Genomic DNA, 24,215 nt, shown 5'->3' with positions numbered 1-24,215 from the left:
TGTGTCACCACTGCCACCACCCATCCATGTGCCCAGGGTGGTTCTGGCCACGGCCCGAGGGCAGCCCCATGCCACCCTCTGTGCAAAGGCAGGTGGGGGGTGGAGAAGTGGGAGTGGGGAGCAACAGAGCAATCCCCCCTTTTATTTAACAAAAAAGTTCCCACCTGGAAACTCCCAGCTTTGGTAGGCATCTCTGGGGCAGGGAAACATCCCCCAGCCTGGTCCACATGCCAGGTTCTGCATGAGGGGAGGGCCCCATGGTGGCGAGAGGGGCATTTTTTGGGGGGGTTGGACCTGGCTGGGCCAGACAAGAAGCTTCTCACCACACAGGGCCCTTCCCAGAGCCCAACTGCTTGCAAAAACCCTGGCTCACCTGGAGCTGCTGCCTCCCGGTGCTTGCTGGAGCTGTTGGCATCTGACTAGCCAAGTGGCACTTTGGGAGAGGGAACCGGCCGCATTCAGCAGCGGCAGCCACCACAGGTGAATCCCAGCCAACAGCCACGGCTTTCCCCAGCTTATTGTTCACAGCCATGGTGTTTTGGCCTCGGCAGCTCCCGTGGCAGGCACGAGTGCCTTCCAGCTGCCAGCATGCAGAGGGCATTTGTTTCTGCAAGAGCCTCAGGGCAGGGATCGTGCTCGGGAGGCTGCTCCCCACCAGCCAGACAGCTGCCACATGGGGGTTCACCCCCCCACGTTGAGAGGGCTGTGAGCCACCCCAGCAGCCTGCAGAAACCTGGCAGCAAGGGCAGGACAGCCCTGCAGAGCCCAGACATGCAGTCAGAGGCCACAGAGGCGCATCGGGAAGCAGAAGGAGGGAGGGAGAAGTAGGTGAGGGCCAGGGCTGTGCACAGCCTGGGAGGCTGCCATGGAGAGATTTAGGGTGAAGCTTGTAAAAAGCAAGCTTAACCCTCACTGCCCTTCAGCCATGTCTTCACTTGGGAGCCCTCCAAGCTGGGGTCTTGCACAGCCACTGGGTAAAAGTGGCAAGGTAGCACAGGAGGGCAATACAGAAGACGCTTTTGGCTTTAGGTAGCTCTCTGCGTGATTTTGGGGTCCATCACACCACAGAGGTTCCCTGAAGCACAGGCATCACTTATGGCAACGAAAACCACCCATCACTGGGATGCAGGGCTGGCTGCGAAGCGGGACTCTGACGCTGGGTGCATTGGGCTCTTGCCTGCATGCTGCGATGGGGAAACAGGGCCAGCTTCTCTCTACCATACAGCAAGCACCAGGCTCTCACACCCTTGCTGCTGCCCATTGTCAGCACTCCATCAGGGTGTTACTTACCCCAGCTGATGCCCAGGCACCTTCCACGGCCACCGCAGGGGCTCTCAGCTGCCTGACCGCCTGGCAAAGCCGACCGGGGCTTCCGCTGGCGCGCTGCCCCAGATCTGCCCTGCCCAATAACGCTCAGGCAGGGAAGCAGAGCCGTCCTAATGCGGTTAATTAGCTGATTCACGAAGGTTACTGGCGAACAAAAGGCGCACAAACAGCCCAGGGCCACGTTATGTTCGGTGCCTGCTTCGCTACTCTTACCTTCCCATGGGTGCAGGCAGCACGGGCAGGCAGCAGGCAGCGCGTGGCAGCAGGCAGCATGTGGCAGCCTGTGGAGTCAGCACCTTCTCATCCCACTTCACCCAGCTCCATCCTCCCCCAGCAGCCCTGGGAGGGGGACAGGAGGGCTGGGAAGGTTCAGGTCCCTCTGTCCCTTTTGGGGGGCACCGATCCCACTCCTGGGTTGCAGGGACAGTGCAGAGTCCCAACCAGGCATTGGAATGCTCGGACACCAGGACTTCAGGGCTGCCAGGTGACTTGGGGACAGCCCCATCCATCCCCAAAGACAGTTGGGCAGCCAGGGCAGAGGCAGGACCCAAAGGGTCCCTTATCAGTCCAAGGTGCTCAACTCCTCCTGCCCTAGTGAGCCTCCGGCCAGCAGTCCCTCGGTGCTGTGGGACCTGGGTGCAAACTCTGTTGGGGCTCAGCACCCACCTCACCCCCCTGCACACCTGACATCCACGTCTATGGCAGTGCTCCCCACCAGCATGGCCCGCTGCGGGAGGGGAACGGGCCCAGCCATTGCCACAGCCCCTCTTGCAGAGCATCCCGTTATGGCATCCAGTTCCGTGCCAAAATCCTGCCTGCACCATTCTCCCCATGCCAAAATCCTTTCTGCTTCCCCAACACTCGACATCCAGGCAGGGTAGGGAGTGTGGCAGGCACCCAGAAGGGATGATGAGCTGAGAGGGGACAAGCTGGGGACATGTAGAAAGGGGAGGAGGGGACAGCAGGATGGTGCTGCAGAAAGCTCTCCTAGTGTCCCAAAATCCATGCTGGAAAAGGCTGGCATTGCCCCGGGTGTGCAAAAGGGGAACAGTGACAAGTTGTGGGAAGGGACCACACTCACACCAGCTATGGAAGATGGATACCAAGAAACCGCCAGGGATGCAAGGAGGAAGCCACAAGAGTGATGGGAAGACCCTGATGGTGAGGGACTTACAGAGCTGGGGTCACCTGGCTGATAGAGAAGCAAAAGTCGCCAGAGGAGAGGGCAGAGGCCCAATTTCCACGGGAGAAGGTGGCAAAACCAGCAGCTGAGGCCAGATACGTTTGGCTCAGGAACTGGGAATGTCTACACCCCTGATGCTTCCCAGGATCCTCGCAGGAAATTCCCTGGCATGGAACAGTGGCATGGGGAGCGGGGATAGCTCTGGCTGCTCCAGGCCAGCAGACACGCTGTGCTGCCTGCTCATCCCCATCACCAGCAGCCTGTTTGGGTTTCCTGGCAGGTTGGCCTTGGCAGCAAGACCTACGGACACCGGACAGCCATGGCCTGTCCGCTCTCGAGGGGAGCGTTGGGGTGCTGGGCTTCCCCATCCCACAGCACTAGATGGTGCTGCAATACAGCAATATTGCCTGGACTGCACAGTGCCGGCAGCCGAACGGGGAGGACGCTGGTTTGGGTCACCCTGTCGGCTGGGGACACCCGGAGAGCCATCGAGGGCCAGCTCGATGCCAGGTAGGCTGGCGGGCCACCCGGGATGGGACGTGCCACCAGCTCTACCCCAAGAGAGAAGTGGCCCTTACACTGGGCTGGACTCGCCGAGCCCCGTGCCAGCCTGGAGCCCCCGGGGATACCGACGGGCACATGGTTAGGACCGGGGCTGCTCCCGCCAGGGGAGCGAGGTGTCCCAGCATCTCCCACAGGAACCAACGCCTCCATGCCACGTGCTTGCCTTCGTCCCTCCTTCGGCCCTACCCTTGCCAAGCTGGGGGATGCACAAGAAGCCCCAAGAGCCTGAGGCCAAGGCTAACAGGTCAGTGGGGCTCCCCACGGCTGAACGCAGCCCCCGGCCTTTGCTGGGGACCAGCCTGCTCTGTGGGGTGCCCCACAGCCAAGCCATGGTGCAGCATGGGGGGCAAGGAGCAGCAGCTCTAGCGCCTGCTTGGGGGCAGGTGCCCCTCACGTGCCCCTCACTTGCCCCCTCCCACCACAGAGCCCCACAGCCCCGCTCCTGCCTGCTGCTCACCCCACCAGGACATCACCCCAGAGCTGCAGCCTTGCTCCCGCCGTCCGTCCCAGGGACTGGCCTTTGCGCTGGGGGGAGCGGGTGTCCCCAGGGAAGCAGCACATCCTTGCCTTGGGGGGATAAGCAGGGCTAAGGGGGATTTGCCTCAGGGTAGGGAGCCAGCCCCTGCAACGGCCAAGGTTTGGCTCGCCAGGGGTCTGGGCTGCTGGCTCTGCACCCCACCACTGCGCCCATCCCTGTGGGGCAGGCGCACCCCACGGCAGCCGCTCTGAGACCCCATGCTGCCTTTGGGGCCTTGGTTGGCAGCAGAGCCAACCCCAGGCAGGCTCAGCAGGCTCCCCAGCCCCACACAGGACCACACTCCCTGCCACTCCAGCCAGACAATTTGGAGCCATGTCCCTTCTTGGCCTGTGGATCTGGAGGCTGGCAGTGCCCGGGGCTGCCAACTGGGGAGTGGGTGGCTCATACTTGCTATGGGTTGTCCTCCTCAGCATTGCCCATGGGTCATGCACCAACTGAGCATCCAGGTCTCTGGCTTCAGGAACAAGCTGCATCAACCCTCACACCTTCTGCCCTAAGCCATGAAAGAGGGGTGCTGGTTTCCAGCCCCCTAACAGACCAGGGCCAGGAGCCTGCTCTGCCTGCAGCAAAGGAGAAGGGGCCAGAGAGGTGCCCACAGAGCCCAGGGCACCCCCATACCCAAAGCGAGCTGGAGGACCCACACACCTTCACGACACCCAGCTGGCATGCAGGGAGAAGCAGAGCCCCTCACCTTCAGGCCTCCCTCCTGGGCAGGAAAGGACATATGCAAAGGCCCCATCTGTGATGATTTACAGCCCGAGGTCTCCATCCCTGTGGATTCTCCAAGGGCAAATTGGGTTGACCTTTCTCATCCCCAAGCTGCCTCCCTTGCACTGTGCTTTCTATGAAAGCAATGCAAGAGCCTTGTCAGGTCCCCATGTGCTCTGAAGTGCAGCACTTGCCGCTTCCTCTGAGCCCACCACCCTGGCCACCCCCCACCCTTCCCTCTGGGGCTCCCCAACCAGCCATGAACAGGAGCCATGGCCCTCCTTGGGGTATGCAAAGCTGAAGATCCTCTGCAGCCCTTCCTCCTGCTCTCCTGCCCTTTGGAGAGAATCAGCTCAGTCAGAAAAGACAGAGCAGCCATCAGCACAGGGAAGGATGGAGAATTCCCAGTGTCTGTGCAGGAGGAGCCACAGGCACCCCACCCCTGCTCCCTCTCCAAGGCTTCCACCCCAGAGCGGGGAAGGATTGGGATGGTGGCCCCAAGGAGACCTGGCAGCAGCGGTTAGCATCCAGCTGGGTTTCAGATCTCAAGGACCTCCACTGAGCTGGGGACTGCAAAGTCAGGGTCCAGGACCAGACCTGCCCTGGCTCACCGAGGGGGAACAGGCTGTGGTGCATGTGGCAGCCAGGGATGAGACACAAACCAAATCTCCCACATCTGCTCTTCAGCATGGGCTGGGCTTTCCTGCCCACACCAGACAGCTCTCAGGGCAATCACACAGACATCCCTACACCATTTAGGAGGTGCATCTTTGCTACATGGGATGAGCCAAGACTGGCCAAAGGCCCTGGGCTTCCCCAGCCTGCTCCCAAGAGATCTGCCACCTGGTTCAGGGAGCAAGCTGTCCCAGGGGAGCAACTGCTCTGCTAGAGAAACAGCTCTTCATGTCTATTTTCAACAGCAACGCCCCAGAATTGCTTCTATGTTTGTGATCTTGAGGAGTCGTGCCTGGAAGGCAGTTTCACTCATCAGACTCTTAAGTAGATGCCAATTATTTACCCAGACGCAAACTGCACCAGTAACCCCAGCCCATGTCTCATTTGGAGTCCAAGTCCTGCATTCCCCCCAGGCAGGTTCTCCACAAAGCCCTCAAGGTGCTCCAAATTTCAGGAAGGTTGTCAAAATGCAACAAGAAGAGTTTTGAATGAGGCTGACCAAAAGCTACAGCTGGTGCAGGACAAGCATGAGCTAGTGAAACAAGTCCTAACCTACTACAGGCAGGAGGTCAGGACTGGAGAGAGGTCCGCTGGTCCAGACCCAGTCCAGTTGCCCACAGGGCATGGGCTCAGCCCCACTGGTTACGCTGGCTGTGACCTTTGTCAGCACAGCTCCACTGGTGCATTGCATTTCAGGCCAACCACGTGGAAGTTGCTCTCAATTCACCTCCTTGTTCAGCCACATGTAGGACACCATCGATCCAGCTGAGGTTCAGCCACAGCAGAGTCCTTGGGAAGGGCTGCCCTTGGTCCAAGCGGCCACCTGTACACACCAGCACAGCCTAAGTCCTTCCAGGCTCATACGAGGCACCCTGCAGCTCTCCTGATGGCTACATTTGGGAGCTACCTGGGCTACCTTCAGCAGTCAGCAAGCACACACCAGAACAGCTTCAGCCCTTCACCTCCACGGTCTCCAGGACCAGCGTGATCAGCAGTCCAACCAGGAGTCAAATCACCCGTGACACATGGGTCATGTCTGCAGGCAAGGGGCACCACAAGCAGTACTTCTGCTCCACAGATTACAGCAGAACATGTCACCTGTGAAGCTCTGTGAGGGATCCAGCAGCATGACACGATGCCTGAAGGCACAGAATGGCCACGCACGTACTCTTCACCTCCAGTCCCATGGCACCAGCCCCCCCCAGAGTCTTACTCTGGTCACCAGGCAGTGGTGGAGATCATCTTCTGTGCATCAGAGGTAGGTGGGACTCCCCAGGTCCCAGCTGTCAGCCCCTGGCACAAGGCCAGCTCACCAGGGAGACCATTTCTAAGGTCCTTGAAGGCACCTTCAGCTGGCATGACTCCTGCAAGCCCTCTCTCACTGAGGGGGACCTGCTGCTCCCGGTCCCCATCTCAAGACATCATCCAGGTGAACGATCCCTGTAGCATATTGGATTCACCCAGAAGGCCCTGTGTGGCATCAGGCACCAAATAAGATGAAGAGCCACCTTCAAGCCTACACACACCCCAGGACCTTAAAGGCAGGAGACTCTTACAAAAGACCATCATCTCCCCAAGCATAGGAGAGCCCCAGCACAGAGGGCCTTTTATACCCCTTGGGAGGCTGTGTCTGCCCCTGATTGGCTGGGACAGCTGATAGGTGGCAGCTCTGGATTGGCTCAGAATGGTCCCCCTCTCCCTGCAATTGGTGAGCTGCTGCTGCGAAGGTTGAGACAGCAGCAGGGACAGGTGGCGGCACATGGTTGGCTGGGGGGAAGCGCTAGGTGGCAGACCATGATTGGTCAGGCCTGGGTATTGCTTGATTGTGGTTGGTGGAAGCAGCATGAGGGCGGGAGGGAGGTGGAGGGGCATGGGAGGGACAAGTGGCAGTGTGGGATTGGTTGGTAGGCTGTGCTGGTGTGCGGGGATTGGCTGTGGCTGGGTGGCTGGGCAGCAGGGCTGAGGCTGGGTTCCCTGCAGTGGCCCATGCACTGAGCTGTGCCTGGTCTCAGCCCCCAGTGCTGGGACCAGCCCGTCCCCTCCCTGCTCCGCGCCCGTGGCAGCATCTGCCCTCTCTGTGCTGAAGACACAGCAGCACGTCCAGGGGGCATGGGGTGGCAGGGGGCTGCCAGACCCCCCAGAACCCAGCCACAGAGGGGTAGAGACAGGGTGCAGGAACACCAGGGCTGCCCTGCACAGCTGGAGGTGATGGAGCGGGGCTGCCCCTCTCCATCACCAGTGGCCACGGGGATCATAGCAACCCGGTGAGGACCAACAGCTGTGGGGCTGAGGGGTCCCCCAGGCCTCCCCTCTCCTCCCACCCAGCTGCTCCGTGCCCTATCCATCACCAGCCTGTCTGGCTGGGAACAGCCTCCAGTTTCACCCCACACCCCAGACCAAAGAGGACCCTACTACACAAGACCCCCAGGTTTTGGGGGGCTGCAGGCCATAGGACTGGTCCTGCTCTGCAGTGGGGGGCAGTAAGGCCACTGCTCCCCCAAAATCTCCCCCTGGGGGCCTCGCGCCAGCTGTGTGTGCAGGGTCCCCATGTTTCGGTGACTGACAGAGCCTGCTCTCACCAGCTCTTCAGCTGCAGAAACTTATTTGAATAATTTGCCTCGCAAATCTGCAACCACCAGCTCGAATCGCACGTCAGAGTCCATCACGTCGTCGGAGTCCATCGCGGCGCACGAGCCACGCACGAGGCAGCTGCGGCAGGGACACAGGCACAGCTGCCGGCACTGCACAAAAAAAGCGCCACCCAGCCGTACGGTGACACTCGGCAACAACACTCAGCAGTGCTGTTTGCCGCTCCCATGTCGTCCATCCCATCAGGGACATCAGAGCACCTGCTAATCAAATCTAGCTCTGGCCTCCAGCCCTGCCATGAGCACCCCATCACCCTGGCGGGCAAGAGGCAGGGCTGGATATGGCCTGTAAATCGAGGTGGTAAATCTGATAAGCTATCAGCTAGCACCATGATTAGTTGGATAATTAAGGACAAGGAGCCAGATTTTGAGCTTATTTGCCACCAGTGTAAATACAGAGTAAGTGACCTGGTTGCTCCCAGAGATCAGGAGGAGCTGTGATCCTCACAGCCAGCATACTAAATGCACGACGGTTCCTCTTCTTTTTTAAAAATAAAAAAAATAAAAAAATAAAGAATAAAAATCACCCCCCAGCATCTCAGTACTAACTGCCCGGATTGCAAGGCGAGAGGAGGAAATAAGGCCATCTGGCAGGACTTCAGCGGGGGAAAGGGGACTCGCCAGAGCCAGGGCAAGGGTTTGGGAGGCACAGATACAAGGTGGGTTCCTGCAAACATGTCTCCGCATACCTGGAAGAGCAGGCTGAGCTATTCTGAGCTCCAACACCCTAGAGGAGGGAGGAAAAATAAGTTGGAGGAAGGTTAGGAGCAAAGCAGCAGAGGTCTAGGCTAAATTACAGCATTTTGATTTGGTTAAAGTGGACAGACAAACTCCAGCCTGCCTCCCGGGGTCCCACCACCAAACCTCTGCTAACCTGTCACCCCAGAAACTGCTGGATGGCCAGTGCAGGCTGGAGCATCCCTCAGGGATCAGTTCTGGGTGAATTCAATCCCTGCTGAACACTGCCTCCTCCAGCACACACATTCTAGCCCACTGCCAGTGATGCTGTAAACAAGCCCCATGCTGCCTCACACAGCCTGAAGGAACTGAGGCATTTGCACAGCCTCAGCACCCACCATCCCACAACCAGGGGGTCACCCACCCACAGCAGACAGCGCGAGGAAGGATTTTTGGGATGGGTTTCCTCAACCCCGCACTAGCCACACACAATTCCCAACGAGATTGTAGAGGGACAGCAGGATTGCTGAGCACCCCATACCCACACACCCCAGCTTGCCTTCATTTAGCCTCTCTCTGATGGTTTCCCAGCCTAACCTGTCCCTACCGATCCCAGAAGCAGCCAGGCCATGCAGGATCATGCAGAGACCATGCTGGGGGCACAGCTGCAGCTCTCCACGGAGTACAGCCGTGAGAACTTGCTGCCTCGCCTGCCCTGACAACAGCAGCAGGGGGGTGGCACTGCGCTGCAGACACCAGCTGGGACCACAGCCTCCAGACCCTCCCCGTCAACACCCTGCACCCCTCTACTCCCTCTCCAACTCTCTTCCCAGCCCAAGTCCAAAGCAAAGAAAGAAAGGAAGGAGAGAAAGGAAGGAGAGAAAGAAATAAAAAAAACTAAAACAAATCAAAACTAAAATAAAAAGCAGCAGTTGGGAGGCAGCCTTGTTAGGACAACTCAGCAAAATAAAATTCCGGTTTATTGTTGGACAACATTGTTTCACACATACATCAAACAGGCCAAAAAAAAAGAAAAAAATAAAAATAAACAGCAACTTCATAGACAGAAAAAAAAAAAAAAGAAAACCTTTTTATCTTTGGCCTTGCCACCTCATACAAACCACGATCTATGGTACAGCTAAAGTACATACACAAAAAAAGTTACTGGAATGCTCAGAATAAGATTGTAAATTTTTTTTTTGCATTTTTGTCTTTTTTTTTTTTTAATTTTTTTACAAGGTTTTGTTTTATTCTCCTTTGAGATAATGGTTTGGGCCTGGTCACACCACAAGTAAAGTCAGAGATAGGTAACAAGAGAGATATACACTTCAAAGCCCCCCTTTTGGTCAATCCGAGATCACTTAAAAATGGCGGACCTCCTAACAATATGTACAAAAATATAAAATGTAAATAAAAAATACAAACAAATTCTCCTTTAAAGTACTTTTAAGAAAGAAAGCAGGGCCTTGAAGTTTTGGTGCTTGGGGGGAGGGGGTCTGTGGGGGAAGGGGGGGGTTTCTCTCCCCGCTAACAGGCGAATCGTTTCGTATGTTCGTTGAGTGGCAGCGCCGCGCCGGGGGGCCGGGAACGGGGTTCACTCTACTTGGTGAGGATGACCACGGCGGAGGGGGGAGGAAGGGGGTGCGTGTGTGTGTGGGGAGGGGGTTGCAACGGGAGGGAAGGGGGGGTCCCAAGGGTGAAGAGGACGCGCTGGCCTTTTTTGTTGGTTTGTTTTCCTCCTTATTTAAAAAAAAAAATAATAATAATTTGCTGCCTAGTCATCTTCATCGGTTTTCTGCTTCTTGGGATCGACGTCGTCGTCCTGGGGGGAAAGCAAAGCCATCAGGAGAGGGGACAGGGAGTGGGGCTGCTCGTGAGAGCCACGCCAAGGCAGGCAGCAAGGCAGGAGGGTTTTGGGTTGCTCTCCTGCCTCAGAGAGAAGGACAGAGCAACACAAGTGGTTCCCCCCTCATGCAAAATCCTCTTGCAGCCAGCTCGGGGAGCCCCTGAGCGCCTCTGCCCTGGCCAGCCATGAGCACCCCGGGGTTCCCCAACCCAGGGCCAGTGGTGGAGCCGGAGCAGACACCCTGCTAACCAGGCCAGTGTATAAACAGAACTGGGCCACGTCCCCAGAGAGGCACAGGGAGCGCACAGGCAGGGCGTTCCAGCCCCAGAGCCCAGCCCACCCTCTCCAGCCCCACCGATGCTCCCTCCAAGCCCTCTGGGGACACGGGTGGCTCTGAAGGGCTGGTTGCTCTTCCTACCTCGTCATCCTCGGCTGCCCGTTTGCCTGTGGCTCCCTCAGCTTCGTCGTCTTCATCGCCATCCTCTTCCTCACCTGCATGGAGGACAAGGGGAGGAATGTGAGACCCTCTCAGAGGGTTACAGCACCATACACCTCTCTGCTGGGTTTAATTCTGGCTCAGCCCCACACTGCAATGTCCGGTGTCCTGTCTCCCCAGCTGGCATGGCCGCTGCTCAGGACAGCAGGTGCCCAAGGATATGGGGGCTTTCAGGGCATCCCCCAACTGGCTTGACCCACCAAAGAGGAAATAAGGATTGGCAGCATTGATTCTGGCTCACACCACATTTGTAGTGCGGACAACAGGACGGCAAAATGAGCAGCCACTGCGAGCACTGAAATCACAGCAAAAAGTTGGGGGGGGGGGGGGGGGGGGGAAAGGGAGAGGAAAAAACTCTTTCTAGTGGCTGCTCCACCTAACCGCTCCAGATTACTTCTGCTTCCCTTCGCAGCTATTAGTCCATCTTTAATGAGTTAAGAGAGCCAGAACGCATTAGTTCTGAGTCAGAACACTTTCTAATTATCAGAACGGCAAACAAATGCTACCAACTTATCTTACAGCCAGAGGAGGATGAACAGAGAGCTCTGGGCTTTGACCCACTTTGAGCTCAAATAGGCCAGTGGATCAGAACGACTGAGTCCATTGCCTTTGGCCAGTTTTGGGGGGTCGGGGGCAAGACTGGAGGCTCCAGGGGAAGAACAACCTCTTGGCTGCCAAGACGAGTCTCTTGTGTAACAGGAGACCCTACTAAAACTTAGAGTGTTAAGGCCAGTAAGCTGGCTTTAAACCACTGCCACAAGCCACACGTATAGACAGCCAAGGGGATTAAGGTCAGCCCATCCTCCCTTCCCCTCTCTTCTCCCCAGCGTGTGTCCAGCCATGGCATGTCCCAGGCGGCGGGAAGGGCCGAGATTAGCTCCCAGCGATGGATCAACACACCGGCAGCCATCACATGCACCAGGCTGGCCGGCGGGTCAGGTGACAGCGCCAAGCTGATTGGGAGCATTTTTAGTTCTCTGAGCTGCTTTAAGCAAAGCAAATAATGAGATGGGATGGGGAGAAGGGTGAGAAAAATATACCCTCAAGCTCTCCTCCGCTGTCAAACTCCAGGATGGAGTTTGGAAACAAGTGTTGGAAAAAAAGCTGATGCAAGCTGCTCTTGCTACCTTTAAATCTCTCTCCTGCAGCGTTCGGCTGCTCAGGTGCAGCTCTCAGGCAGGGATCACCTGAGGGCAGCAGGCACGGACAGACAGAGCCCATGCAGAATCCCTGCAAGCACTGCATGCCAAATCGTGCCTGTGCTCAGCACGCTGGAAGAGCAGTGCTGGCACTGCGGGACCAAAGCTCCCCGGGCTTGTCACAGCAGTATCCAAGCAACACTTCCACCCCACACACATACGCCTGTGGCACACACATCCCCCTCCTGCCCAAGGGGAGCAGGGAGAGGGAAGTATTCCCCCCTCTTCCACCCCAAAGCAGGGCTGGATGTAGATGGGCTCATGACAGCACATGGCAGCACTGCACTCTGTCCCCAAGGGTTAAAATCCCAAGCATGAAGAGGGCCACGATTCCCAGTTTTTCCTAGTGAACCAGTTCCTACCAAAGGGCACAGCAGACAGCAGGCTGCCGAGAGCAGAATGCTACCCCAAAGGGGGCTGCTGTCCCTGCTTACACTGTCTGAATAGGCGCTGGCCTAATGGTCATTAAATTTCCAGCCTTGTCCCTGTCTCCCAAAACTAACCAACAGGTTAGTAGGTCAGCACATAAACTGAAAATTCACAGGGGATTAACCTAGTAACAGCTATCAAGGGCCCTGAGTTCATTTCAGCGTAACAAGAATGGTTTTCTCCCAGCCTTAACAAGCGATAAAAATAAACAATGTTATTCATCCAAGCAGATCTTGGGAAAAAAATAATAGCGGGGAGGGTGAGAAGTGATTCGGCAAGTCACTGCTGGATTTCTGGTCGCTGCTGCCAAAACCCACTTCCAGGCTGGGTCAGGTCAGGAAGCAGGGGAGGGCAGGGAGATGCGGGACACTGCAGACAGAGAAGGTTGAAAACAAGCCTGTCTGCTCCCATTGGGAGGAGGAGGGAAGAGCCGCAGGTTCCTCTGCCTGCTTTCACACGGCATCCAGCCCGGGAAAGGCCCAGGAGAGGGGACCACATCAGCCTCTCGGCATTCTGCTCCACAAACAAGGATGATGACCTATCCTCTGTGCCTGGGCCAAGGCATGGCCATCCAGGGCTGTCCCCGTCCCACTGGTCGGCACTCACGTCTGCAGCAGCCGTTGTGATCACAAGAGTCAAGGGCAGATTTTACTACTCGCACGGAAGGGCTAATGCGCTTATTCAGCGCCACGGTATAGTGCCGTCTGGCTGGAGGAGGGAGGAAGGAAGGAATCTGTCCTCAACCTGCTGGAAGGGATTCAAGGCTGACTTCACTCCCAGCACTGGTGGCCCAGGCGAGCAAGGAAGGACTGAGTCTGGCTGGCGAGAGCCGCCTGGCCGCAGCCGCGAGGGGGAGATGCTGCTCTCTGCTCTCCTCTGCTTCTCAGGAGTCTGCTGTCCAGGGCAGGACAGCAGCCATGGGATGGGGGTGGGGGGAACAAAGAAAGTTACCATCACCCTCTTCCTCCTCGTCCTCTTCCTCACCACCTTCCTCTTCCTCTTCGTCTACTTCGTTGTCAGCCTCCTGCTCTCCGTTTTCCTCGTTCTCCTTGGCAAGACAAAACATCACTTAAAAAAATACACTGGGGAAGGGAGGAGGGGGAAGAGATGTTCAGCAGAAGTGCGCGTCCCCACCTTTCCTGCCTTAAGCAAAGCACCAGCCCAGCGGAGCCCCAGGTACGTGCCCTGCTTCCTGCCTGCCTCCACACGACACGGACAGCCCAGGCACGAAGGATCAAGTCTAGAGTAACTTGGGGCTGCAGCTTTGGGGCGAGGACAAAGACTGCAAAGGCTCTTGTGACACACTGAAATGCAGCAGAGTGAATTTTCCCCAGCATGTTAAAAATAGGAAACCAACCGGTTTATTTGTACACAATGTGTTTCCCCACTCAACTGACTGTAATGCTGTAAATCTGGGGTTACTTCCCCCCCCCCCCCCCCCCCCCCCCGCCTTTTCCAGTGCCTAGGGAGGTGGCAGCACAGGACACAATCTCACACGGCTTTCGGGGAGCAGATCCAAGCCCAGCCCTTCCTTTCTGCACACACATGAGCTGCCCACAGGCTTGGGAGCATCTGTTGAACCTGGAGCCCTAAAGGCTTGAGGGCTCTCTGCACAGCGCAGTGCTGCCACTTGGAAGGGTCCCCTCCGAGCAGGGCTGGGGACAAGATCGCAGCAAAAGCAAGAAGGGAGAGGAAAATTAAAAGGTGTTGGCATAAGGGCTGCCTCTCCCTGCAGATTGTAGCCATACTCACAGCATTGCCGTTGGCCGGTGCATCTCTGCCATTTTCTGTTTCTTCAACAACTTCCTTCTTCTCTTTTAGATCCTGGAAGGAGCAGAAAAGCAGAGAAGTCACCCCAATTCCAGGTGCCTGGGTCACAGAAGCTGCAGATCAGGTGTGAAAAACACGGTCCAAGACAGAGCGGGAGCTGGTTTCTCTTCACACCGATTTGCTCTGCAATTTGGTCGCCACATTCTGGCTCCTCCTTGGGAACGGGAGAGCGTGGGGGTGAATCTCAATTCAAGTCAGCCTTGCCAGAGAGCAGCTATCTAAAAAAGAGACTGCTCTGTTTCACCTCTGAGCTCCCAAACAGAGAGAGCTGGCCGTCTGCATATGCTCAACAGCAGCAGAGCTGGCTGATTGCCCATCTTAGCACAGTCCACGCAAGCTCCTGCAATGCCACGGAGAGCCAGCAGCCCTGTCCAACGTAAGAGCTCCGCCGCCCCAGGGCTGCAGACATCCACGGCTGCTCGGTACCTTCGCAGCAGGAACAAATCCCAGGAACTCATTAGCAGAGACTGTGGTCTCTGCCCTGCCTGGGGAAAATCATACGGCAAATATTACATGCCTGGTCTTTCTCGCAGCGGCAGAGGAGACTCCAGTATCCAGCTCGCAGCTTTAAGTGTAACAGGATGGGGTGGGGGAAGAAGTCTATTTTTATACTGCTCCAAGAGCCGTGCCTGGCTAGTTCGGTTCAAATCTCCACTGCGAGCAGAGCGAGAGGAGAGCGGGAGTTTGTGTGTTTTTGCTATTGATCACTGTCAAAATGTCATGCCAAGGCGCTCGGCAAACAGGCTGAAAGGATCCAACTTTATGTTCCTGCATAAAGAACACTTGGATTTAACACTGGCATCTCTGCTTGCATCCTCCTCCCCTTCTGTTCCTCCATCAGCTGGAGCGAGATCCTTCAGCACAAGGAGCGTTACCCCAGCCAAGGAAAGCAGAGAGGCCCTTCCCCGGGGCCAGCAGCACAGCCACACAGCCGGCTTCGGCAGCGACCACGAGGTGTTTCAAAGTTGCTGGCAGCTCCCTGCTTCGCTGCAGCAGCAAGCAGCCTTGCCCCCCTCCCACCTGCCCTTTGCGGCTGCCTCGCAGCCCACAGCGAGCGGGCACTTTCACTCCTGCTGAGCCACTGTCACTTCCTCGTGGAAACACCAGTGGGTAAGAGCATGGCCATGGCCCTGGCCCTGCTAGCGTGGCCGCTGCTCCTATTTCAGGAGGGTTTCTACTACCCTGCAAGCTGCTTCAGCGAGACAGCGCGGGGGTTTTAGGCCACCAGGTTACCTAAACCACTCAGACCCGGACAGGCACACACAGATGCCGTTAGCGGAGGCACCCAGGCTGCCAGTGCAGCGAGGAAAGACTTTCTTTGGAAGCAAGCTTTGGGGCAGCTACACCTGTTGATCGAACCTCACCTAATCAAACCAGCATCCCAGGAGCCTAGGGTAAAACAAAAACACAAGCTCCCTCCTCCTTTCACTGCTGACATACAACTCCCAGGCCATCTCCTCCACACTGCCCAATTCCAGCACAGTTTTACACTGCCAGCGGCTCCCGCTATTCCCTGGAGGCTGATCGCAACCACTTAACTGCTCACGCACCATCGCGCTGCTGCCTTCTGCAGCCACTGCCTCACATCAGGCACATGGGCATGAGGGCGACAAAAGCATTTCCTAAGTTAAACACGGAGCAGATCGAGCAGTCAGAGTTTCCACATCTCACTAAGCCCGACGGTTCTTTTCAAAAGGAGTCGTTCACAAAACGTAAGCAATCCTCCCGGCAAAGGAGCAACGCATTCTTGGGGATTTTAGCTGGACGGATCTCCAGCCCTGACCTTTCCCGCACCACTGAAGACGCTCTCAGTTTAACGACCATCAGGATGCCAGGTCATGAAGTCTGTGCTAGCAACAGGGTTGCAGAGAGGACCACAGCTTCTCCCTTTCCCCAGGCCCAGTCCAATACAAACAGACGGATGTCTACAGCAGCCTCCAGACCAGGAGTCCATGCAGCAGGACTGCTTTAGCTCCAAAGCTTTGACAGAGCCTCTAATTATAGGTGTGGCGAGGCTGTTTGTCCATAAAATAGCAATGGTGTTTAGTCATACACCAACTGCCCGGGAAGCTCTACCTTCGCTCCTGCTCAGCTCCCGGGGCGCCAGCGCCGGCAACTGCCCGCGCAGCAGCTGCTCCCGACGGGGAGGGACCGCGGCAGAGGGCAGGATCCCGGCAGAAAGGACCGGCAGCCCGCTGCTCGCTCCCCCAGCAAAGACCCCCGGCCGTCCCGCGGAGGAGCCGCCGCAGCCCGCGCCTCCCGCCGGCAGGGGGCACCCCCATTCCCCCACCCCATCCACCCCCTCCCCCGCGCCGCCACGCGCCCGGCCGCCGTTCAAACCGCGCGCCACTCTCCGCGCCCCTCTCATTGGCCGTCCGCCAGCGCGCCGGCCCGGCGCCCCGCGGGTTGCCGGGAAGTGTAGTCCCGGTGGGGGCGGCGAGGCGGACTCCAGCTCCCAGGGGGCGGCGCGGGCAGGGCCGCACGTGGTGGGCGCCCAGCGGCACGGCGGCGGCGGCGGCGGCCGGGGGCGGCGCTCGGCGCGGAGCCGCCGCCCGGGCGGGGCGGGAGACACCACCCCCTGCCCCCCCCTCCCCCCGCCCGCCCGCCACCGCCTCCCGGGAGCGCTCCGGACGGCGAGGCAGGACGAGGGCGAACGGCCCCGGTGCCTTCGCGCTTCCCCCCTCCGCCTACCGGGTGTGTGCGTTTGGGGGGAAAGGGGGAGGGGGTCACCTTGCCGCCGTGCGCGCCTCCGCCCGCCCCGCAGCACGGACCCCCGTTCCTCCCCGGGAGGACGAGCCGGGGACGAGGCCCCCTTCCGCCACGCTGTAAAGGGCAGGGGAAGGTTAACGGCAAACTTGGCCCCGTTCCCCCAGCGAGGGATGGGGATCGACCCGTCTCGCCGCTTCCCGGCTCCGGGGACCGAGCCGCGGCCCCGGAGCGGAGGCAGGGCGGGCGGGCGGGGGGGGGGGGGGGGGGTACGGCTGCGGGAGCGGGAAACAGAAGTGAAATCGAAATCTGCCAGAAACGGCGTTTCGTTGGTTGTTTTTTGTAAACCCTCCTCCCTGTCGGATTTTTTTTTTTTTCTTCCCCTCCAGCCCGCTTCCCCCGGGAGCGGCACGACCTGGTGCCGGCCGGGGCGCAGGGTGAGGAGGCCCCCGGGCACGGCTGCCCCATCCCCCGCCGCCTTCCCACGCACCCGCCCGGGTCGGGTCGGGTCCCCCCGCAACTTTCCCGGCCGCGGGTCCGGACTCGACGGGGCGCATCGCCGCCCACGGCCCGGCGGGGAGCGCAGCCCGCCCCGGTGCCCGGCGCCCCCGGGGGACGCTCCGCCGCGTCTCACAGACAAAGGCGGGAGCCGGGAGCCGCAGCGGGGACTCCCGAGAGAGCCTCTCCCGGCCGGTACCGGCGATCCCCAACCGCTCCCCATCACCCCCGGCACCGACTCGCAAAGTTATCCCGCTGCGAGGAGCTCGGCCCGCGACCGGAGTCCCCAGCCCCCCGCCGCCCCAGCGCACCCGGGGCAGCTCCGCCGTGGGGGCTACCCCCGCCGGGGCAACTCCAAAAATAGCAATCGCGACCCCCGCCCCCACCCCCCACCCCTCCCCCCAGGGGTGCAGCTCCGGCGTACCCCTCTGCGCCCCCCCCCCCCCCCCCCCCCCCGTCTCCGGGGTCGACTCCAAAATAGCAAACCCAGCTCCCTCCACCCCATCCGGGGCAGCTCCGAGACAGCAATTACCCCCCCCCCCCTTCCGGGGGGAGCAACACTGAAATAGCAACGGCCCCCCCTTCCTTCGGGGGTAACACCGACACAGCAATTGCCCCCCCCCCCCACCCCCCCCCGCATCAAGCGGGCGCAACTCCGAAACAGCAACCGCCACCCCCAAACACCCCCCCCCTTCCCCCCTTTTCGGGATCAACTCCACAACAGTCACTTGCCCCCCCCTCCGGTGCATGTTCCGGAGCGCGCTACCCGCCCCCCCCCCCCCCCCCCCCGCAGGGACGGGGCCGAGCGGGACCCAAGTTTGACGGGGCTGTCAAGCTCCCGCAGCGGATTGAATGAGACGATCGCTGCCCGCCGCCGCCATCCCCCCCGCCGCAGACGGGTGCCGAGGCGCAACCGTGCTTCCCCCACACACACTCCCCGAGCCCCTCCACGGCGGGACGGCCCCGCAGACCGCCGCTGCTGCTGCTACTGCTGTCCCCAGGAAGGCGGGAGGCAGCGGGCCGCGGAAGCCGGCGCGGCACGGCGGGGCTCGCAGCACCGGCGAGGGCGGCGAGCACGTTTCCCGCACGCTGTAGACAAAGAAACGGCGCAGGCAGCTCCGCACGGCGAGAGCGGCGGCGGCAGCGGCCCCGCACCGATCCCCACCGCGAACTTCCAACGGGAAGGGGTTGGGGACGAGGGACGGGCGGGAAGGTGGGGGAGCAAAAAAAAAAAAAAAAAAAAAAAAAAAAAAAAAAAAATTTAAAAAAGAGAAAAAGATAAAAAGCCGCAAAAAAAATCGCTTGGGGAAAAAAAAAAATTACAGCCGGAAAAAAGCGGCGAGCGGGGTGTCGGGGGGTGGGGAGAGTGGCGGGGCGGCGGCTCACCTTGGCGGAGATCTCGGCGCTGGTGTCCACGGCCGTGTCGGACATGGCGGGGGCGTGCGGGGCTGTGGCGGGGCTGTGGCGGCGCGGGCGGCGGCGCGGGCAGAACAATGCCAAGATGGCTTTGCGCGAGCCAGTGGGGACTCACGCGGCGCCACGGCCCCTCTTATAGAGCCGGGGGCGGCGCGCGCGCTGCCCCGCGCCGCGCCCATTGGCCGCGCGCGCCGCGGCCGCCGGCGCCCATTGGCCGCGGCGCAAACAATGGGCACGGCCGCTTAAAGGGGCAGGCGCCGGCGCCGCCGACACTGCGGCGATGAGTTCGGGCTCGGCCTCAGCGTGGGCGAGGCGCGGGGCGGTGGGCGGCAGAGCCCCGCCCCCTTTCCTCCCCTCCCTTCCCGCTGCCTCCGCCCCCGCCGCCTCCGCCCCGCCCCGCCGTGTGAGGCGGCGGGCGGGCGGGCGGCCCCCCCCACTCCTCCCTTCCCCCCCCCCCCCTCCGTTCCCCGCCGCAGCCAGCCCGCATGCTTGCGGAGGGGCGGGAGGCGTGCGCGCCCGCCCGCGGAGGGGAGGAAAAATAATAAGAGTTAAAAATAATAATAGTAATAGTAATGCGGGAGAACCGGCGCTGCCCCCCCCCCCCCCCAGCTCCCCCGGGGCCTCCCCGCGCCCGGGGATGCGGCGCCCGCCCGGGGCGGCCGGTGGTGCCGGAGACGGCGGGTGGTAGCGGGGAGCCCCGTCCCCTCGGTCGCCGCCGGGGTAACCCGTCCCCCCTCCCCCGCGCAACCTGCGCCCCGTTCTGAGCGCCGCGGAAACTTTTTTTGCCACAACAACAACCGCCGCCCCCGGCGGGGAGCGGGGGAGGGGCGGCCAGCCGGGGGTGCCGGCCGCCGGGTAGAAATGCGGGATTCCCACCCATTTGCTTATTTTACAGTTAAAAAAAAAAAAAAAAAAAACCAACAAAAAACCCACAAACGCATCCAGGCGGCCTCACCGCCCTTCTGCCCCCACACACACACACCTTTCGCGAGCTCACGCCTTGGCAGGCACCGGGAGCTTCCCCACACTCCCCTCTCCGCAGCCCGCCGTTACACCAGGCCGTGCCCCCCCCTCCCATGCCCGCGAGCACCGGGGCCACCTCTGCCACCCCACCCCCCCACCCCCACCCCGGTAACGGGGCACCGACGCGGCGAGTGAGGGGGCTCTGCCACACTCAAGATGGCGCCGAGAGCCCTTCGTGGGGCAACCACACGGTTTTGCCACCCCCCGGGAGCCGCTCCCCAGGCCGCAACTGCCCCGCGAGTGATGCAGCGCCGCGCGTAAGCGTGCCCGGGTGCGGAAGGCGATAGGGAAGCGGCGAGAGAGTGAAGAAAAGCACCCCCAGACGGAGCAGCACCTCTGCCACACTCAATATGGCCGCCAGGCTACGGCAATAGTCGGCAGAACCTGTCCTCGGAGGGCGGGATATAGGGATCGAGCGATGCGGATTGGTCGACAACACTGAGCGAACGCTGTGCTGACGCTTTGCGGCTTCTTAGTGGCTGAAGCCCCTGTCTGTCTAAAGCGGAGTGGTTTTGAAAACCCGGAGCGGGCGTGGGGCGGCGCGTTGGAGTGGAGCTGGGGCCACCTGGCTGGGCGTACGGGGCACTCTGCGGGGAGGGGCGCGACCCCCGGCGGGGTAGGCTGCTGCGGGCGGAGGGTGCCCTTCTCTCGGCCGCTTGGAACCGGGCTCCTCCCGTCCCCCAGCTTTTCAGGAGAGCTGCAGAGCAGCAATGGCAGCCTCTGCACTGCCTGGCACCAGGCCTGGCAGCACGAGGCGTCATGGCGCCGGCCTCCCTCACCCCATCCCCACATGCGCCCAGCAGCTGGACACCAAGGCCACAGGGCCCTGTTTCCAGGACAGAATGTTCCTTCCACAAAACGTAGTAGCACCACAAACAGGCTGCTCTGTGCCTGGTCACACCATGGAACACTTTTCTCCTCAGACTCAAGTGTCCTGCCCCTCCTGGGAGCAGCCCTGAGGTGATGAAGATGGGGGGGGGGGGGGGTGTCAGGGCCTCAGGGTTGTGGCAGGAGCGGGAAGCACCGTGGCGGCTGAGACCTCGTGTCAGGCACTGACCGTCCGACTGACCTCGTGCCGGGGCTGGCCGTCCCCTGCCCTGACTGTCCTCCAGCCCCAGGGGCCACCTCACCGTCCGTGAGCGCTGCCACAGAAAACTCTCGCTTCGCGTCAGAGCTGCTCTCGGCACAAGGGTGCCCCGCTCGCGGCTTTCGGGCGCCAGCGGCGAGCCGGTGTTTAGTCAGGAGGGGCCTTTTGGGGACAACGAATTTCTCACGTTGGATGTCCCGCTCTGACCTGGCGGTGGGAGCAGGGAGAGAGCCTCTCCACCCGCTCGGGGGGAAGGACAGGGCTGTGGAAACCGGGATTTCTGGTCGCTGCTGGCTACGCCTCTCGCTTGGTGCGTTCAAGACAAGGGCAGCTGCTGTCTATTCCTGGAGACCACACTCAACAGCGGCTGTGGGTTTGGGGCAGGTTGCTTACAGGGCTGGAGGCAGGAGCGCCCTCTGCCACTGCCGAGCCCGGGGCTGGCGGGGACGGTGAGTCTAAATGCGTCCGAAAGAGGAAAAAAAACAACAAACCAGCAAACCAAGCCCAGCCCTAAAATAAAACACTTCTGGTGTAACTTGGCTTTAATGTGTGCCTTCTCCTCAAACCAGGGATGTTCCTTTGAGCTTGGGGTTCCCACGTTTCATGAACAGTTAAAAAAAGAAAAAGAGATGTGGGATATTTGGGGAAGAAAATTAGGAATCCTCAAGGGATGGTCACACTAGGATCCCACAGAAGACAGAGAGAGGGGGGAGATGAAAAAAACTGAGCCTGGAGTGGAAGCAAAACTGCCTTAAACCACTCTGCGTCGGAAATCCATGTATAGTCCTTGCCGTCATCCCTCCGTCCAGCGGGATGACCCGGCTGGTGAGTGCCCCTGCGTGTAAGGCAGAGAGAAACTGGCTCAGCTTAGCGTTTCATGCCTCAGCAGTCCAAAAAGAAACAACAACAAAAAACTGTTGCCTGTAAAAGGCAGCTGCCGCTTTACCTCTTCTCCACCCCTCCCGCCGGCCGGGCTGGGGAGCGGTTCCACAGGGAGCAGCAAGAGGAGGGTGGAAGGGGACTTTGCAAAAGTGTCCGAGCATCAGGCATAGAAGTTTCCAGGGCTGAGCTCTGCCTAGGATCTCGCTCCGTCTGCAGCAGGCGATCACTTTGGCAAGGGAGTCAAGGTGCTAGAGGAGGCAGTAGGACTTCTCCCTCCTCGTCGGCTGTTTCCCTAGCTCAGCAAGTAGCAGCCTCTCTAATCCCCAGCGAAGATCCTGCTGCTCGGGCGATTATTTCATCGCAGCAAGCTGCTCCTCGGAGGAAATTCTCATTACGCTCTTCGGAGAGGCAGGGGAGGGGCGACTGTCACTCAGCTGCTCTGGAAAAAACAGAGGGATGAGCCTGCAGCATCCGCGGGCTTCGGCGCACGAGACGCGGTAGTGTTTCTAGGTCAGGCTGCTGATGCGGGACATGAAGCCGGCAGAGATGACATCCTGGCTGTTTCACCTTCTGTTCCTCGATGGGCAAGGGTTCCACGCGGGGGCTGTGGCTTTGTGGATGTTTGCTCTGTGGGGCCGGGAGGATCACTTTCGGGTGGGGGCTGGAGGGCGATGGGAAGGTGGGAAGGAGCTTCATGTGCGCTCACAGGAAGAAGTGGAGGCGTGTAGAGCACTGGGGCCGGCTCATGGGTCCAAAAAGCATCTTTGTGAGACTGTGGGGCCAAGGCTGAGACCTCATCGCAGGAGACAGAGACTGCCCTTGGAGAGCACTAGCCACCCCAGCCCACAGAAGGGCCAATGACACTGTCCTCCTCCTCACGTCCCAGGCTGCTGCTCTTCTGTCCATCCCCACGAACCACGTAAACAGGAGGGAGCGGGTCCCTGTGGTGCACTTTAATTAAGGGATGGATACAGTGACTTCGCCTTTCCCCAGAGGATTGCAAAAGGCCCAGGCGGGCCCCACACTTCAGCTCACGGCCATCCCTGCTCCGACACGCGCTCTGCCCCCTGCGTTACAAAACAGGGCTCTGACTCACTGGCCTTTCCCAGCCTGCTGCTCACTGAGCCTGGAGACATTTGCAGGGATCCCTCAGAGGGATGAAGGGAGTCTGGCTGCTCTGCACCCTGCTGCCAGCACCCAGAGCGGGGCATGGCAGGCAGGACATGGCATTGTCACACCAATGTCCTCTTCAGGCTTCTGCCTGGAGCCCCAGGGCGAGGACAGCTTTCTAGGGAGGTTAACCCCCATGACTGGAGAACACAGAAAAGAGAGTGTGACCTCTCCAGGTCCCCTGACCCCAGCAGGCAATGACACCATGGTCCCTTGATGTCCAAGATGCTTGCTGGCTTCTCTCCAGCTCTGCAAAGCCACTGCCCCGGCTAGCCAAGAGGTGGTGACAAGGGAGGACCCTTTTTCTGCCTCCCTCTGCTGGGTGCTGACAGGAGCCAGGGCCAGGTTGAGGGCAGCAATACACCCCAACACTGCTGCTAATCCTGCCCCTGCCTATGAGCAGGGTGATGACACGATGGAGGGACGAGGGAAGCCTCCGGTTTGGGATGCTGGCTTTTCCAGGGAGCCCAGCATCACCTTCCTGGCTGCAGAGGGCCAGCGCCGGTGATGCCATGGTCCTGGAGCCAGCACTCAAATTCCTGTCCTTCCCTGCCTTCGTGCCAGGACGACACTGGCTTGCCCCCGGCAGGCTGCCAGGGCCCCACAGCTGGGTTTAAGACAGCAAAGCTGATTATTGCCTTTCTCTCAAGTGAAGGGTGAGGAGGGCTTCGGGGCAACCTGCCCCAGAGGCAGGGGAGACAGACCTGTGCCCCAGGGCGCGAGCTTGGTGAAGTTGGAAACCAGTTGTTTCTCTCTTTTAATTATTTTTCTGTTTTTTCACCCCCTGGTTTGAAGGTTGGTTGTGACCATGAGCCCGAGTGAACAACGCCGTGGATCCGACTCAGGGCAAGGGCCCATCACACAGAGATTACACACCCACACCCTGCCCCAGGCCTGGGCCTTGGGCCAGAGACGTGGTTTCACTCCTCAGGGCTCTGTCCCACTGCTAGAAGTGATGCGCGGAAGAGATTTAAAATGAGAGAGAGAGGAAGGTGGGAGGGAGGAGGCGAGGCCAGATTCTCTTCCCTCCCTGCCTCTCCCAGCGCTTTGCAAACACAATGTCTTTGCAATGTCCTCAGGAGGAGGGAAACCCCCCCTGCCGCACGTGCCCGAGGCTGGATGCGTGTTGGGGCAGGGATTGCTGCATGGTGTGGCCAGCCCTGGGCACATGACCCCGATCGTGCCCTGCTCTCCGTCCTCCTTCCTCCTGCTGTCCCCAGCAGGATACCCCCCAGAGCCACTCCATGGGGGTCTCCACATGACCAGGGCCCCGCTCCTACCCCATGGGGTGCTGATGACCATCATCCTGCAGG

General features: G+C 59.9%; 1 protein-coding gene across 4 annotated transcripts; it reads right to left on the bottom strand.

Annotated features, from left to right (window-relative positions):
* Nucleotides 1-9,265: 9,265 nt before the first annotated feature.
* PTMA (prothymosin alpha) lies at nt 9,266-18,872 on the bottom strand. 4 transcript variants are annotated; one of them, XM_049802788.1, is made up of 5 exons: nt 18,711-18,872; nt 14,043-14,114; nt 13,242-13,338; nt 10,585-10,658; nt 9,266-10,142 (listed from the first exon to the last, which is right to left on the bottom strand). In XM_049802788.1, the coding sequence occupies exons 1-5, from the start codon at nt 18,753-18,755 to the stop codon at nt 10,095-10,097; spliced, it is 336 nt and encodes a 111-aa protein (XP_049658745.1). In that variant the 5' UTR covers nt 18,756-18,872; the 3' UTR covers nt 9,266-10,094. The 4 variants fall into 4 exon arrangements, with proteins under 4 accessions (XP_049658745.1, XP_049658747.1, XP_049658746.1 ...); XM_049802790.1 differs by having other exon boundaries at nt 13,248-13,338; nt 18,711-18,871; XM_049802789.1 differs by having other exon boundaries at nt 13,242-13,335; nt 18,711-18,871.
* Between the last annotated feature and the right edge of the window lie 5,343 nt (nt 18,873-24,215).

This window comes from Accipiter gentilis, chromosome 6 (assembly GCF_929443795.1).
Source record: "Accipiter gentilis chromosome 6, bAccGen1.1, whole genome shotgun sequence".
NCBI lineage: Eukaryota > Metazoa > Chordata > Aves > Accipitriformes > Accipitridae > Astur > Astur gentilis.
Note: the sequence above shows the minus strand (reverse complement) of the source record. Positions and strands in the feature narration are given on the sequence as shown.

What these genes read in the sequence shown, in the direction of transcription:
- PTMA (XM_049802788.1), bottom strand. Translation starts at nt 18,755, where the DNA reads ATGTCCGACACGGCCGTGGACACCAGCGCCGAGATCTCCGCCAAG. An exon ending in GCGCCGAGATCTCCGCCAAG is followed by an intron (nt 14,115 to 18,710) that starts GTGAGCCGCCGC and finishes TGCTCCTTCCAG; the next exon opens with GATCTAAAAGAGAAGAAGGA. An exon ending in CACCGGCCAACGGCAATGCT is followed by an intron (nt 13,339 to 14,042) that starts GTGAGTATGGCT and finishes TGTCTTGCCAAG; the next exon opens with GAGAACGAGGAAAACGGAGA.